We start from the raw sequence: 15,524 nt of genomic DNA, 5'->3' as shown, positions 1-15,524 counted from the left end.
TCGCCAAGTGAAAACACTCGGAGGCCTTAATTTGCAGGCGCACTAGCCCGGATTCGGTACGATCAAAGAGCTTGTGAAGCCTTATATCAACGCAATGGTTTCCTATTGTCATGGATGTGCGACAGCGCTTCAAGAAATAACGTATCGTTGTAAGCCGAAGATGGAATAATCCCTCGTTCGTCGCATTTTTTCGCGAAGTGGAATGCACACGAGAAGTGGAAATTAATGCGTAAAGTCATCACTTAATGTATTGTACATATTATTTCAGATACATAATACAGCATACCGCAAATAGGATGAGCTACGCTATTCTACGTGCGGTAGTGATAGAGTAGCTTACGATGCTGTCCCTCTGCTGACCTCTTTTGGGTGCGGCTTCTTCCAAAACGCGTCAGAAAGGCAGAAACGAGAGGGATCTCGTTTCGCATTGTGATGAAGTTTCTATCCGCTAAATCGAGACCATAACATGCCCGTACAAGCACGTACTTTAAACATTGCTTCCCATCACCCCTCTTTTTGCATATCACCTTCTATTGCACATCACCAACTTCTTGCCCAAAATATAAACAGTGTGGCCCGTTGGGCATACCAGGGTTGCAGCGGGCGCCTTCTGTAACCCATGAATATAGAAAAAAAATCAAGGGTTTGCAAAATATTCGCAACAATCATGATTGTAGGCCAGCAACGTGAATTTTTTCCACTCATCAACATATGCTGTGGGAAATGACAGCGGTGTTAAACAGCTAATATTTTCACTGAATGCGAATTTGGCGACATGAAGAGTCATCACAGGACATTTCGAAACATTGAAAATAACGGCCGTGTAATGCTTTTAAGAAATTGCTATATTTCTGTAAACGCTGTCATTATCATCCTCATCAGCCTATATTTATGTCCACTGCAGGACATAAACGCTGTACTTTCTTTTAAATAGCGGGCGAAATTCTGTTCCGGCCGTATACACATATAAATCTCCAAAGCTCCTGCATACGTAATTTACCGGAAAGACTGTAATTAGCCCATTCACTTGAAACTGTCCCTACACGTCACCTATAACCTGGCTCCTATTTCTATGAAATGTGAGCCAGAGGAATAGTTCAGTTCGCCGAGGTCACCGTGGGTACCTGCGTCCTATAGCGTTCTTCTGCACGCGCCTTCATGCTCAAAGAACGCTGTAACCACTCAACGTCAGCCACCAGGTGGTTCGAGCAATGCAGGTAATTATACCTCTTCTGGTAAAATGTACAAAAAAAAGAAGAATGACGCATCAGTACTATTCTGACATGCTAAGACTTAGTGGCATACATTGTTTTAATTTGAGGGTAATGCCTTTTAAATGCAGGTAAATCTCGATATAACAAAAGTCGGTAATATCGGCACTTGACTTCGTTATATTAAAATGCGACATTATATCCTAAAGGTGCAGTCGCTGATGAATTTCTGTAAGACGGAAACCGCCGTAAATTTTGCAAGTTCTCGAGCATTTGGAATGAAAATAATTTCCACAAGAAAAAAAAAACATTTTTTGAACTAGAGAGCCAGCTACCAAAGATACGGTTTCGTGCCGTATCGACGATGTATTCAAATTGGTGGTCAAAGCCTGTGACGCTTTCGCGTCCACTCCGCCGCCACAGCTGACAGTACCGCCCTACGTGGGACAATGCTATCGTGAAGAGCGCCGGCAGGTGGGAGCGAACGCTTCGCCTGCCTCGCGTGGACGAAAATGGAAATTGCGCCACCACCAGCACTCAGCGCGCGGGAAGACAGAGCACATGAAGGCACGGCCATTTCGGCTCGCGCGACTGTTTTACCCACCGCCGGTTACCTCCTAGATAGGCTGGGCAGGCCGTGTGCGCGCTCCGCCTCGCTGACAGTCATTCGTATAGCCAGGGACGAACTATATAAGAGGAGATGCACGCTCACCTGCCTTACATTCCCTTAAAAAGTAAAACACGTTGTGGGGCTAGTTGGTGCATAGCTTTCAAAAGATGAAGCGCCAACAGTGACAGCACATTAGGAAGGAACAAAGACAGGAAGCGCCTGTCCTGTCTTTGTTCCTTCCTAATTTGCTGTCACTGTTGGCGCTTCATCTTTTGAAAGTTACATTCCCTCCTTGCCGCGCGCAGGCATCCTGCGCCCATCAAGGCACCATCCTTCTCGGCTCACCTCCACACGCTTTCCCTCGCGTCCACAGCATGTGACTCGTGGGGTAGGATAAGATCTTGTTCCACTTGGACCTTCTACAGAACATCATGATAAGAGCCCCCCTGCACGCCGCGGCGCTTCCATGGTCGCTCTCTGTTGCGCGGGACCTGATTTTAGAAGTGCGTTCGCAAGCAGCCGTTTGCATTTCAACCAATTAACCATCTCTGTCCGCGGTACTTTCCATTTACTGCCTCAGTATTCTTTCAAGGAGATAGTGAAATTGCCTTGTATTGATATCGTATATAAAGAGATTTCCTTAAATTGAGGTTCGCAATACAGCGTTGTACGTGCAAGAAGGTATAAAAATTCGTGAGCCCTTCCACTCGTGAAGATGGTTAACGAGCGAAACTGAAACGTGCGGCCCTGGTGTTTACCAATGGGCTAATCCCGAGGGGTCATTAAACTATTTCTCAATTATGAGGTTACAGAAACGTTTCAGCACACATTATATGTTCTATTGTGATCCAAGCCACAAATTTTTACATGTTCTTCATCCTTATGTTGGGATGTCAGGGTGCCATTTGCTCCGAAGACATTTTAGCATTTGTATACGGTGATACAATGACATCAAAACTTCAAAGCTACTATATTACTCACTAAATAAGTGTATTCTTCTGTAGGTTTTTTTTAGCTGCACCAATTTTTTAAACTACATTTTTATATACGAGTAAAATGTTTCCATGCGCAATTTACATCTTAATATATGATTGATCCCAAGAATGCATTACTATTGTTCATGTTCTCGAGTGGACGTTCGAGTTTTATTTGATCCGAAGACATTTGAGCACAGAGAATACAATGACACGATGTGCACACATGGTTATATCAGTGACGAAGAACTACACAAAACGTTTTTTTTATAATATTTTCAAATATGTGCCGTGAAATATTACTGTTTGATATACGTAAGCAAGTTATTATGCAATAAAGGCGAATAAATTGTATCCACCAGGTAAGTTAGGGTACCTGCATAACAAAGTTTAAATATGAAAGCTGTGCATTTTTGACCAACATTTCCTACCCCTTTTTCCTTAGCCGCCATTTCCTTAGCTGCCAACATAGCCTTAGGTGGCTATGTTGGCGGTGCCCTTGGCGATGACCTTGCGGTGACGTTGCAGTAACCTTGGTGAAACTGTGCCGTGACAAAAAATGACCGACGCCGCAAAGAGTAACACCTCTAAAAATGCTCGGACTGACGTCACATTTCTCAGTGAGGTTCCTGTAAACAAAGTAAATTAGTTGCTTTGAATAGAAAATTTGGTAAATTTCGGTCTCTGTGGGGATCGAACCGGGCCTCCGCGGCGTGAGACGAACACGCTTCGCTGAAACCACGGCTGCACCACCACGGTTGTGGCTTACTAAACATGTGCCTAGCGCGTGTCTGACTGCACACGTCATGTGGTCACAGAGACGTGCTCGGGCCAATGCTCGCGCGTTCGTCTTCGCCGTCTTCTTCTCGAGATGGCTTCGATGCCGCTTATCATGCCAGCGTTCCCATACTGCCCCTCGCGCTCGTGCCACTGCTCCCGCGTTCGTCGTCATCGTCTTCTTCCACGGCTGGCAGGCTTTCGGCTTCACGTTTTACAAACGTGTAACACTTGCTTAATTTTAGGAGCTGAACAACTACCGCAAATTTTATTTCGCCATTCTCACCACGTTTCGGCATAATTAAAACAATATGCGATGCTGTAGCATTAGATTTCTCTCCTTGAACGAACTCAACATTCAACGCGGATCTGGTGATCGACATGCCCCTGCTGTCATTAATGTTTCTGTCATAGTGCATTACATAATTGAAAGCAGTCGTTTCTCAATTACAAGCTCCTCCATTTTCGTCTATTTGGAGGTCTATTTGCGACCAGCAATACGTATATTTAAATTTGCCTGTAAATAAGCAATGTAAATAATGATAGTAAGAATATTTTAACGCAGGGGAGTCCAGCCAATCCTTATATTTATGTGTGTTTGGGAATAAAACAATTGATATTCGAATCGACATTCGGACGTCGTGTTCCTCGAGCATTGTTCCTCCATTTCATTTAAAAAGTTTGACTATTCAGGCACCACACCACTGCTCAGAATTTTTACTTGTCTATGGCCCACATGATCATTGTATGCTCCTTGTTTGTGTATGAACATGCATCATGAGTAAGTGAACTTTTATCTGCGAGTACGCGCGCAGTGACTCTTCTCCTTCTCTCCTTCTTACTTTATTCCTTTTTTTTCTAAGAAGCTGCACGCAGCACCGGATTTTACTGCTCAAGCTTCAGAAAGAGCTCTCAGAATCAAAATTTTACCGGTAGAAATATTTTTATCTTTCTTTTTCCACAAAGGCTGCAAACATCTTGGAACTTCTCACTTTTCTCAAAGGACCTCCCCCACCTCCGACCACACTTCAGGTAACCTCCTGCTGCAATCGCCCTTTCACGAACAAGATGTTGAAAGAGTTCATCGACTGTCACCACAACATTCATGCTGCAAATGGTTAATTTCAACTCCAATTCTATCAGTGACGTAGCGCCGACTCACTGTACAATAAAGGAGAAGTATATTATGGTCCAAGGAAGTAAGGGAGTCACTTCATCAATTTCCTCCTGTTGGCACTGTGCCATGCGCTGTGATTCTATATTGTTAAAAAACGCGATTCTCCACTTGAGCATTGCCCTTACTGTAAGGTCAGCCTTCTTGCTTAGAGTAAGTTAGATGCATGGAAAGCATACGTACAAACTTTCGCACATCCCCAATTATTTTTCCTGCAATTAAAACATTTTATTAGTCACGTTCGCTTTCCGCAAGCTAGCCGTAGGCGCCCCGGTAAGCGTATATTGGTGAAGTCTCAGACTAAAGGGAGTCAGGCAGCTCTGTCACTTCACTCGGCAGCCTCCTCTTCTGCGGGGGGTGGCGGTTCCTCAGCTGCTGCCTCGCCGAGGGCGTCTTTAAGCTTGTTGGCATCGAGTTCGATTGCACCGGTAAGTGGATTCGCACTTCCCACCACTTTGGTTTCTCCGCTGGCGTCCGTCAGGACCACTGCAAGTTTGTACAAAAGAGCAACAAAAAATGAGGCCCACTGACATTCTCCCCATAGATCTAGACGTACGTCACTGCTGTTATAACCGCGCTGGCTCATGCCCGTGATGAAACATTGAGCGAAAACCCAAACCAATAAGTGAGGCCCAAGAAGTAAGTGCCTAGAAATAAATGAGGCATGTAAAAAAGCAGTGACAAATTAAAACTGAAAAGAAGGCAACCAGTAAGGCAATGGACGGATCGAGTTAGTGTTCATTCATTTTGAACTGCGCTTAAAGACGCTAATCACGGTAAGTAACACGAAAAGAAACCAGACAGGACGAGAGAGCTCAGCTAATCTGTCGGCTGTCTAGGACGAGAGAGCGCTTTCTCGCCCTGTTTGGTCGGTCTATTTGTGTTACTTACCGTGATTAGCGTCTTTCAGCGCAGTTAAATATGGAAGAAGACACGCCGTTTTGCAATTTGAGCCAATATAACAACATTGTCCTAGTCACTGACCTATATAACAATCTGACTCTTGTTTTGAACCGCACATTTGCAGAAGCAATATTGAGGAGCAGGCGTTAACCATCTAATGCCGTCACGCTGCGAGTCGTGTCGACTAAGCCACATGACTCGTGCCTTTAAGACACATCTATTTAGAAGTTTTCTAGACACTTAGCCTAGCCTCGTTATTTGGATGATTACATCTAGGCGGCGCGCGATAAACTTTCTCCCCGCACTTACCGCAAGCGTATATTTACTCACCCTGCATTAGGCCGCCACTGCACACCGATCGCTTTCCGCACAAAATAGCAGCTAAGCATAACGCAATCTTCAACCTTGCGGCAATGAGGGATAATCCTGGGGTACGTCGGAATCAAGGAGCTCAAGAATAACAGAGTAAGCTGTTAGCCACCTGCTCCATGATATGATTGAGGATAAACTTATGGTGTACCAGCACAATAAAGTTATTAAATAAACTTACGTTCACAACTAAAATCACTACTTAATCGACAATACACTTACTACTGTTCTAAAAAACATAATGAATGAAGTCGCTCGATGGAGAGATCTCAAACTCTGTCTATGTAGGATGGCTGGGTAAAGTGAGTCACGGGACAAAACGCGTCATTTCGTGTTTTCTGTGCAATATCTTCACGCTGGGAATTGAGCTGTTTGATATTTCATGAACAGACATCGCTACTCATACACTTTGTTTGGTTGAAAAAGCTGCTGTGAGTGGTCAAAGGACGCCGGAGCAAAAATATGAACGGAGGGCTCGTGAGTTTACAGCTCGCTTTAAAAGCAAAAATCACATCACTCGTTTTCTTTTTTTCTTTTTTTATTTTTTTTATTTTATACTTTTTTTTTTTTTTTTTTTTTTTTTTGCGGTGAGCCCACTGCAGTCTTCGTAGTCAGCAGCGCCGACGTAAGCTTTCCGTTTACTTAATTTCTTCACTCACAAGGCTTAGGATAAGCACAAGCACGGTGTGTTTAATTTTCACAGGGATAAAATTATCTCAGTACCATTCTAAGAGAGGGAAAAAACGCATAAAAGAGCTTCTAAGAGGCCTAAAATAATTTTTGTGGAGCTCATGCTCACTTGCAGCGCTATAAGTTTATTATTCTCCCGTCTAGAATGCTCCGCGCGTACAAGAGGGAGACATCCAGAGCGTCATGGGTAGAAAATTACATGGAAAAGATCACTCGAAGCCGTTCAAGAGCAAACCTACTGCATTTCTTCTGGATCAAGAGCTTTCGGTGGGCCCAGAGATGCCCTTCGGAGGCATGTGCAAAGTCTTGATGCGCAAAAGTTCCAAGCACTTTATTCAAAAAATGCTTGGATCTAAACAACGTGTACTTTCAGACAGGCAAGAAACAGAGCTCGTAGACTAGACTTTGGGCATGGAGAGATTATTCTTTGGCCCTAGACCAAGTTGGGTTTGGCAAAGTCTGGCTGGTCTCCTCGGGAGCTCTAGCCTTGCCCCCCCCCCCCCCTCCCGCCCTCCTCAAGAAAGCAGAAATTGAAAGGAAATTTCAAGAAGGCGAAAGCATACTCTGAGTGCGTGAAAAAAAGAACCTTACGGAATTTTCAATCTAACATGTGAATCCGAAGCGGCGTGATATCTGTACGCATACCTGGAGGTGGGTTCTGGGCGACATTACCGCCCATGGGTGTCATTATGACACCTTGTCCCATAGTGTTCACGCCCATGGAACCCATACCCATGGATCCCATGCCCATGGGAATTCCAGCGGCTCCCATGCCCGCAACAGGTATGCCTACGGAAGGAAGCTGGACCGGGTTTGTGCCTATTGGCTGCACGAGAACCGCGACGCCTGCGTGGAAACCATACAAAAAAATGTTGACAAATCATCTTTTATTTTTCTACAGTATCAGCTGTAAAAAGAAAGCCATGACCATTCTCTAATTGATGTTTCAGACGTTCGCCAGGTCTTTCACTTAGCACACTGCTACAGATGGCAAATATTATCTCAAATAACCTAGTTATAGGTAATACACACGAACACATTATACAGGCGCACACCTTGTAACAATCCACCGTGGTGGCTTAGTGGCTTTGGACTGCTAAGCCCGAGTTCGCGAGATCCAATCCCGGGCGTGGCGGCCGGATTTCGATGGGGGTGAAATGCACAAATTCCCGTGTACGGTGCATTGGATGCACGTTAAAGAACCTCCGGTGGTAAATATTATTCCAGAATCCTCTCATAATCCTATCGTGATTTTGGCACGTAACACTGCGGAATTTTTAATACCTTGTAACCGATACCAACATTGTCTGGCCAAGGTCACTGTACCGGAGGAAGATGAAAGCACTTTTATTTTGATCTAAGTGCTATCACCACTACGGCAACGTACAACTACAAGTTGCAGCTAAAAGAACCTATACCACATTATTTCAAGTATAAATGAGCTATTCAGGTCATTGAACAGGTGCGGTCTCATGAAATAGGTCACCCCACACATTCTTCACACATTACTGAGTAGCGACTGCGTCAGTTCCTTGGTTATAGCACTTCACGTGAAATCCAGCCATGTCTGCTCCTGTATGGGTTCACCATTTCTATGCAGCATAGGATTCTGGGTCACGTAACATACGCAAGTGGCATCGCCACGTGTCAGAAGCTCATCCACGCGTCAGCCTGCGCGTCATTTTTTACCATCGTCACCAGCAGACAAAAAGAGTTATTGAAGGGGAGCTTTGCGGGAAGTCCGTACAACTTAATAGTTACTTTATTTCTAGTCCGAGCCCAAAAGTGCGCGTTGTCAAATCATAAAGACCGAAATTCCCAAATTTGCAATGACCATTGGTATAAGTGGATGGCGGGCAGAGTGGCAACTGCTGGAGCACATTTTGTATGTTCCGAACGGTGTTTGTGCTATTTCCTACGAAATGAAGGCTCTGGCATCAGCTTAAGATTGAGTTTAGAAATGCTTGCGGGCATTCCCACGATCCGTTGTCGGCTGACACGTTACTTGGATGGAACTGTTCGTGGTCATCTGATCGCTGTTTTGCAGGTATTTAAAATGCTAGTGATTTGAGCCTTTGGTCGTTTTAGCAAGTTCATTATTCAACGTAAACAACTTCAAAAGGGAGGTTACAACTCTTTAGAGTGTATTGCCGTATTGCTGCGACTCACAACGAACAGTAAATTACGAATTACTACTTCTTGCTGGGCTAGTTGGTTCATTCTTCTTTAGGTGGAAAAGGCGCGAAAAGAACCATTGAAAGTACCGGACGAGAAAGAACATCACATGCCAAATCCAGTTTGCTGTTCAACCGGCAACAGTCCACGCACACTACCTTACGCATTGCCTTAAAAGGGGACTGGTGCCGGTTGAATTGCAAACTTGGTTTGGGTGAGATTTTATTACTCGTATGGTCGTTTCCTAACTTGCTTTCGCGCCTTTTAAATTCCGAAAAGTAATACGAGTCTGGCCGATTTTAGCACAGTGAGTGAAAAACTCGTGCCATACTCATACTACGTCATTGCTCATCGAGCAACACTGGTGACTTTCTCACCAATTCTACAACTCATTGTAAACAACACGGCAAGCTTGAAATGAAGTAATAACACCTGCTCATCGCGGAAATAAAAAGCGAATTTCGCGGCTGCTATTCATTTATTTATTTATCTGAACTTTCGTCGACAGCACAAGGCTCAAAAGAGTCGCCGCATTGCACGACTCCGACTTGATGGTAACCTATTGGGAATATTTAACAGTCACCCTCAGCGAGTGTTCTGACAAAACTAAGATGAAAAAAACAACAGGCGTCTAAATTTTATTGACTGTTATTGTTACGCATGTTTTTTTTTTTTTCGCGTTATAGCCTGACAGTGCATGCGCGTCCCTTCAATGCTGACACCGGTATCGCCTACCAAGCACTGGGGTGAGTAAGAAAATAAAAAATCATTAGCTCCTATTCACTGCCAGTGTTCAATATCAGGAGCGTCGGATTCATCGACTGGGTGACCGCTGTCGCAGTGCTTCTGGTGCTACTGAGCACACTGAGTAGCTTTGCGCATGTGCGTAGCAACTACTTTATGCCATACATCAGACTGATTGAAATAACAAGGAACATTCTAGTCAGCATTAAAGTATGAAATGACACGTAGCACAAGAACTTGCTCATACATCGCTGTATTGCGAAACCGAAACGAAAAATTAACATGGGTGGCTCAATGCCTGAATGAGACCCGAATCGCATCAAGAAAAAAAGATAGGTTGTTGCCATAGAAGTGCATCAAATCAGCTAAACAAAAACTAAATCAGAGTTCTTTCTGAATCTGGTAGGCGAGTAATTCATTCACATCGCGTGCTTAACTGATTTAGTTGGAATGGAATATAACTGTTTCCACTCACCGGATGTTGTAGGAGCTTGAAGAAACAACAAGAACCAAATTAGGAGCAGTCCGTAGGACGGGATGATCGTCGAATATTTCAATTGGTTACTCTGAAAACAAAAGAATAAAACTCCGTCATGTGTTGGCTATCGTTTACCTGTTAGATCTAGACCAAACTAGAAAATTTTTCATAAGTCAGACTGCGCCAGTTTCAGCGCAGTTCTGAATGGCTTGAAGGAAAGATAACAAGGTCAATATACTAAGGTGATAATTAATAGAATGCGAAGTACAGTAGAGCAATGTACACGAAAGAGATGACAACGCGTAAATAAGCCCTGGATTTTGGCGTACGGGTAGCGCTTAAATAGTTCTGATACAATTTTCACGGTACAAAGAAGAGAAGCCTGCATTAGAAAGGACGGATGAAACTATACTACTTAAAAATAAAAAGATTACAAAACAGAGAAAAAAGTGTACAGTACAACATGCACACGAGAAGACGCCACTGCGAAGGAAATGCATGAAAAAAACTTTTGTACTTTATCGGTTCTAACGAACCTCGATAGTCTAAGCATCTAAACATGTACGCTTCAAGCAAAAAAAAAATTGCAGACACTGCTCGATTCACTTCATCATGAAAACGCCCATTGCATCCAGTGAAGCACCAAGTGAAATGCCATAGCACACACCGTAAGTGAGGTCCCAATTCGCATGCAATGGTAGGGTACAGCTTTATTGAAAGAACGATGGCTCATCGACCAATTAAGGGTATTGGAGTTGGGGAATTGGGATTCGCATGCAATAAAACACTTCGAACATTCTGGCGATTAATGTTATTTATTCTAAAGCTCCTTAAGCCACAGAGAGCTATAACGCCACAGGAATCTATACGACATGTGTACTCAACGAATACATCTGCCCAGGGTGCCACTTTAAGAAAACGGACAAGGTAATTGAAGATAAAAACAGATAGAAATACGAAAGTAGATGAAATGAACCTCAATTAATTCTCATTGATATGTTAGAAATTTCTTCATCTGTGACGGCATCAACTACTGGTAAAATAAGTACAAGTGCTCTCCCTGTCTGGCGCTTGGTTATTAGGCGACATCGACGTTGAAAAGGGATGTTTCTCCCTAACCCAAGGGTTTCCCCACCTAATAGAAGCTTTGCGATGCAACATGGGAAATAGCCGCCATGGGAGCGGCAGAGCTGAGGCAAGTTAGAGGTCTACCATTGCTATCGCGAAATCATTACACATAAGCAAGTAAAAACACGAGTACATAACATTGACCATGAAGGACGCGGATGCCACAGATGGAAAGAACTTGAGATAGTGAAGGTCCGCGATGTATGCAGAAATCGAAGTACAGTATTTTCTAAGCAGTGCAACAAATTCCAATTATAAGCCGTTTATTGAACGGCTATATCGGAGGAGTGGTGCGATAACCCCCCGATGGGTTTCTAACTGCGGAGGTGTTCTTAGTCGAGCGTGCACCGTCGATTACGACGCCGTCACGCAGGAGCAGAGACGGAGAGGTCACGTGACCCGAGAGGGCTCCTCTCTTCCCGGTGGCCGGAAGGAGAGGAGCCGACCAATCGGAGCGCGCGCCGGGGAGGAGGAGAGGCGCCGGGGTATAATAGGTGTTTGAGCCGAGCACTCTTCGCACGACGGACGAAGCTCGGCGCGAGCGGCGTCCGCTGACCATCTACCCCAGCGATCACAAGGCCGTGCTTCTAAAGGGCAAAAAAAAAACACCCGACGGGACACCTGCGGAAACCCAAACAATGGGAGGAATTAAACAGTGAATAAAAGCGCTTTCTACGCTACCTTGATGTTCATGTCTCACTAATAAAAATTAGAGCAGCGTCCCACTAGTGGTGCGACGACTAGGCAAACAGCGAAGCTGGCGACCCCACCTAGCTTTATCTCGGAGGTTATGCTTCGAGACTCGGCCACGTTTTGCGCAAGATCATCCCGGAATCATTTGACAGCCCAAGGAGCAGTGAACGCTCGGCCACTAAAGTATCTGGACGCTCAAACGCTTTTGCTCGGTGTCGCGGGCTCGTAACTCCGGATCTTCTGCGAATCGTCGACGTTTCGCAGCCGCTTCGGCGGCGCGATACTCGGGATCAGACCGAAGTAGTCTCTCGAGTAGCGGTGCGGCGACTATCGCGCCGTGCTTTCTCCTCTTCGGGAGTGACGCTCTTCTTCAGCCGCCCCTTCTTTGCGGCGACATGCTGTGCGCGGAGACAGCGGGGCTTTTGTGTCGCCGCAGCGGCGACGCGGAGCTATAGACCTTTTCATCGGGCGAGGAGGAAAGGGCGCTCGACGAGCCTTTCCTCCTCTCTGGCTTGGGCGAGCCGGCGCGGCGCGGCTTGAATGTGGTGCCGGTCGCGCGCTGAGGAACGATTCGGATGTGTTTTAGCTAGTTCTGAGTGCAATTTACGGGATGTCATTTCTTACGAGGTCGTCGAACAACCACTGTGTATAGCCTTTAGGTGGAGCAGTAGCTACAGTATCTGGAAATTTCTCTTGGATGTGCAAAAATACGACGCGCATTATCAGCCGCGGTGTGTGTATGTGTTGTGAACTATGTTGGGTGTATCAGTTTTCACTCGACGAAGAGTTGTTGTAAAACATTTGCATCAGCCACCGGCATCTATCTCACGCATTTTAAGTCTAGTAGACTTAAAATCACTACGTCTACGTTAGCCTCCTGCAAGAGGCCGAAGGCTTTGCTTCACACAGCGAGCACTGCGGTTGGCAAACCAACATGATACACACAATTGCTTCGTGCTTAGATCGGCATTGCCTTTCTTGCCCTGTAAGGTACAATATACAAAGGGGATCGCATAAAGAGAATCCAATAGCTATTTGTAAGGACACAATTTCCGTAACGTGGGTGAATGCGTCGTAAATGACTGAACTTGGGAGACTGAAAAAAAAAAGAGAGTTCATATGTCCTCATTTTGCGGCAAAGTAAAACAGAACACGGGATAACGAGGCAATAAGACTCCGCATGGTCATGCCGCATGATTGGACAACTTGGACCATGCGCTATATAGAACAAACAGATCTATATAACACAGCATTTAGTACTGCCTCGGACCCTCGTGCAGTCTGCAGCTGGCCGTTCGACCACTCGAAAAGTGTGATTCACACTGTACGGTATCCGGTTATTATTAACCAAACTATTTCATTTGTGGGCGGAAATCTTTCCCAGCAAACAAGGCAGTCACCCAGTGTATCTACACGTAACAACTTAAACGCTTGTCAAAGTAAACAGCACGACTTATTCTCCAGCAGAACGGTGCCCACGCTGTTAGGATAGTCAACTGTTTCGTAACTACTTGTTGCAGCTAAACCAGAGCTTAGAATTACAGTGCTGAGAATGCTGCAGTAAGGTAACATTTGTGAAACGAATTTTCAGAAATACCTAACTGATATCCAAGGCCGATTGTAAGCTCAAACAAAAGCGCCCACCTCGCGCTGGGTGCTCCGTCCGCCCTAACACCAGCAGTTTACTCCAGCCGCTTAATTACTTCAGACTTAAATTCCTTCACTACGCCTGACAGGACCATACCCCACGTAGAAGACGCCATTTCATGCTAAATTGACCACGCGAGTGCGAAAAAATCCACCAGAAACTGCCGCCGAGCGTATACCACAGCAAACAACACGGGCGTTCGCCCAAGCCAGCAAGCCAACTGCCCATAGATGGCGCCACTGCCTACGCAATGGCGGCGCCCATGAAGAAACGGTCTATATATCCCCTGGGTCGGCGCAGTGACGTCCCGGCTTAGCTCTGCCTCTGCGCAGCCGTGGCAACCACTCCGCGCAGCGCGGTGACGTCATGGCTCGACAAAGCTAAGGCGAAGCGATGCGGCGCCTTAGCTTTGCACAAGAAATTGAAATGCATAATCGAATAATTAACAGAAATTCACTAATTAAGTTTCTAACTAATTACCTGATGGCCCATATTGCAATTTACAAATTGTAGCCGTGGAGTTCACAAGGCGGATCCACTCGGAACGAATTCTCGGGATGACACCAGTTTCGAGATATTCATTCCCGAACTTTGCGGAGAAATGCATTGGCGTTCCAGTTAGTTGCTCAACCAAACGTCGCTTTATGCATTGAAGCACAAAATTAACTGTAATGCCAATGCATTTCTCAGCAAAGTTCCGGGAATTAATATCTCAAACTGGTGTCATCCTGAGAGTTATTTCTAAGTGGATCCGCCTTGCGAACTCCACGGATACAATTTGTAAATCGCAATATGGGCCATCAGGTAATTAGTTAAAAACTGAATTAGTAAATTTTTTAATTAGTCGATTATGCATTTCAATTTTTGTGCAAGTAATGCTCGCCTCTTCGAGTAGACCAGCTGATTAACTAGAATTGGGCTATCTTCCACGGGCAACTTTAAATGAATTTTGAAAGTGTTCGCTGAAACACCCTGTATATGTTCACTGCTTCGGCTTAGGTTATCCCTACCATATAAACAAATATCTGTATGAAAGCATTTTTTTCTTTATGGTCATTGACACCGCCATGCAAGAACTTATCTGCTTTTTTTCTTTTCTTAAGTTTTTCCCGCAGTTTACTGAATCTTTCGAACTGGCCATGCGTACAAAGCATTGAAAACTGTATGTCAGAGCACCTCAGCCAGTGCGTGTGAGCCACCGTTGGTCCTCTATAGTAGATTGCTACATGTTTCAAGAACTACATCTCTGGAGCTATTTACCCATGTGCCTTGCAAGAGAACAGCGAGTAAGTACCAGAGAACTGCGTACAAAACGGTACTGAACTTTCCTACAATACATACCGCTGCAATATTTCTTCACGACTCGTGATACAGATAGCGAGCGATCAGTTCAAAAGACAATTCAAAAGAAAGGTAAAAGTTATTAGTTGTGCTTTCAAGTCCAAAAATTTAAGAAACTTGGATGGGCATATTATGAAATCGTAAGACATTAAGTTGTGCACACACGGCATTGATGCAAATGTTTTACCTTTAGTGACCCCATCTCCAAGACACGTGACTCGGAAACGACACCAGCTCACAGACTCTGCACTAACAAGAGCAGTCTGTACTTGCAGGGAAACATCGGGTGGGTATTGCAGTTACAGAGAACAGCGCCTCACTTCGTTCCATCATCAGCAGGTGCGCTTAGAATACCTAGAACCAATGGTCGCTATTGCACAGCACTCCAGGAACATCTGTGCGGATGAGTCAATGTGTGCCAGCTCTCACAGCCGAACAGACGGTGAAAAAAATCGATTCGGACGTAAAATATCATTTTTTTGCCGCAGTTGCCTTAAACCAAACCACATATTTAACTGCATCTTACGTGCTTAACATTGAAAATGCCAACAAATAATCAGAAAATGCGCGCGAGATATTTCTGCGCTGCGAACGCACGTTCTGTGTGTC

General features: G+C 44.9%; 1 protein-coding gene across 1 annotated transcript; it reads right to left on the bottom strand.

Annotated features, from left to right (window-relative positions):
• Positions 1–4,800: 4,800 nt before the first annotated feature.
• Positions 4,801–15,297, bottom strand: LOC119445499 (uncharacterized). Its single transcript, XM_037709776.2, has 4 exons — positions 15,103–15,297; positions 10,103–10,193; positions 7,354–7,554; positions 4,801–5,232 (listed from the first exon to the last, which is right to left on the bottom strand). The coding sequence occupies exons 1-4, from the start codon at positions 15,115–15,117 to the stop codon at positions 5,075–5,077; spliced, it is 465 nt and encodes a 154-aa protein (XP_037565704.1). The 5' UTR covers positions 15,118–15,297; the 3' UTR covers positions 4,801–5,074.
• Between the last annotated feature and the right edge of the window lie 227 nt (positions 15,298–15,524).

The sequence above is a fragment of the Dermacentor silvarum genome, chromosome 3 (genome assembly GCF_013339745.2).
Source record: "Dermacentor silvarum isolate Dsil-2018 chromosome 3, BIME_Dsil_1.4, whole genome shotgun sequence".
Taxonomy (NCBI): Eukaryota; Metazoa; Arthropoda; class Arachnida; order Ixodida; family Ixodidae; genus Dermacentor; species Dermacentor silvarum.
This window is presented reverse-complemented; position numbering and strand designations above follow the sequence as displayed.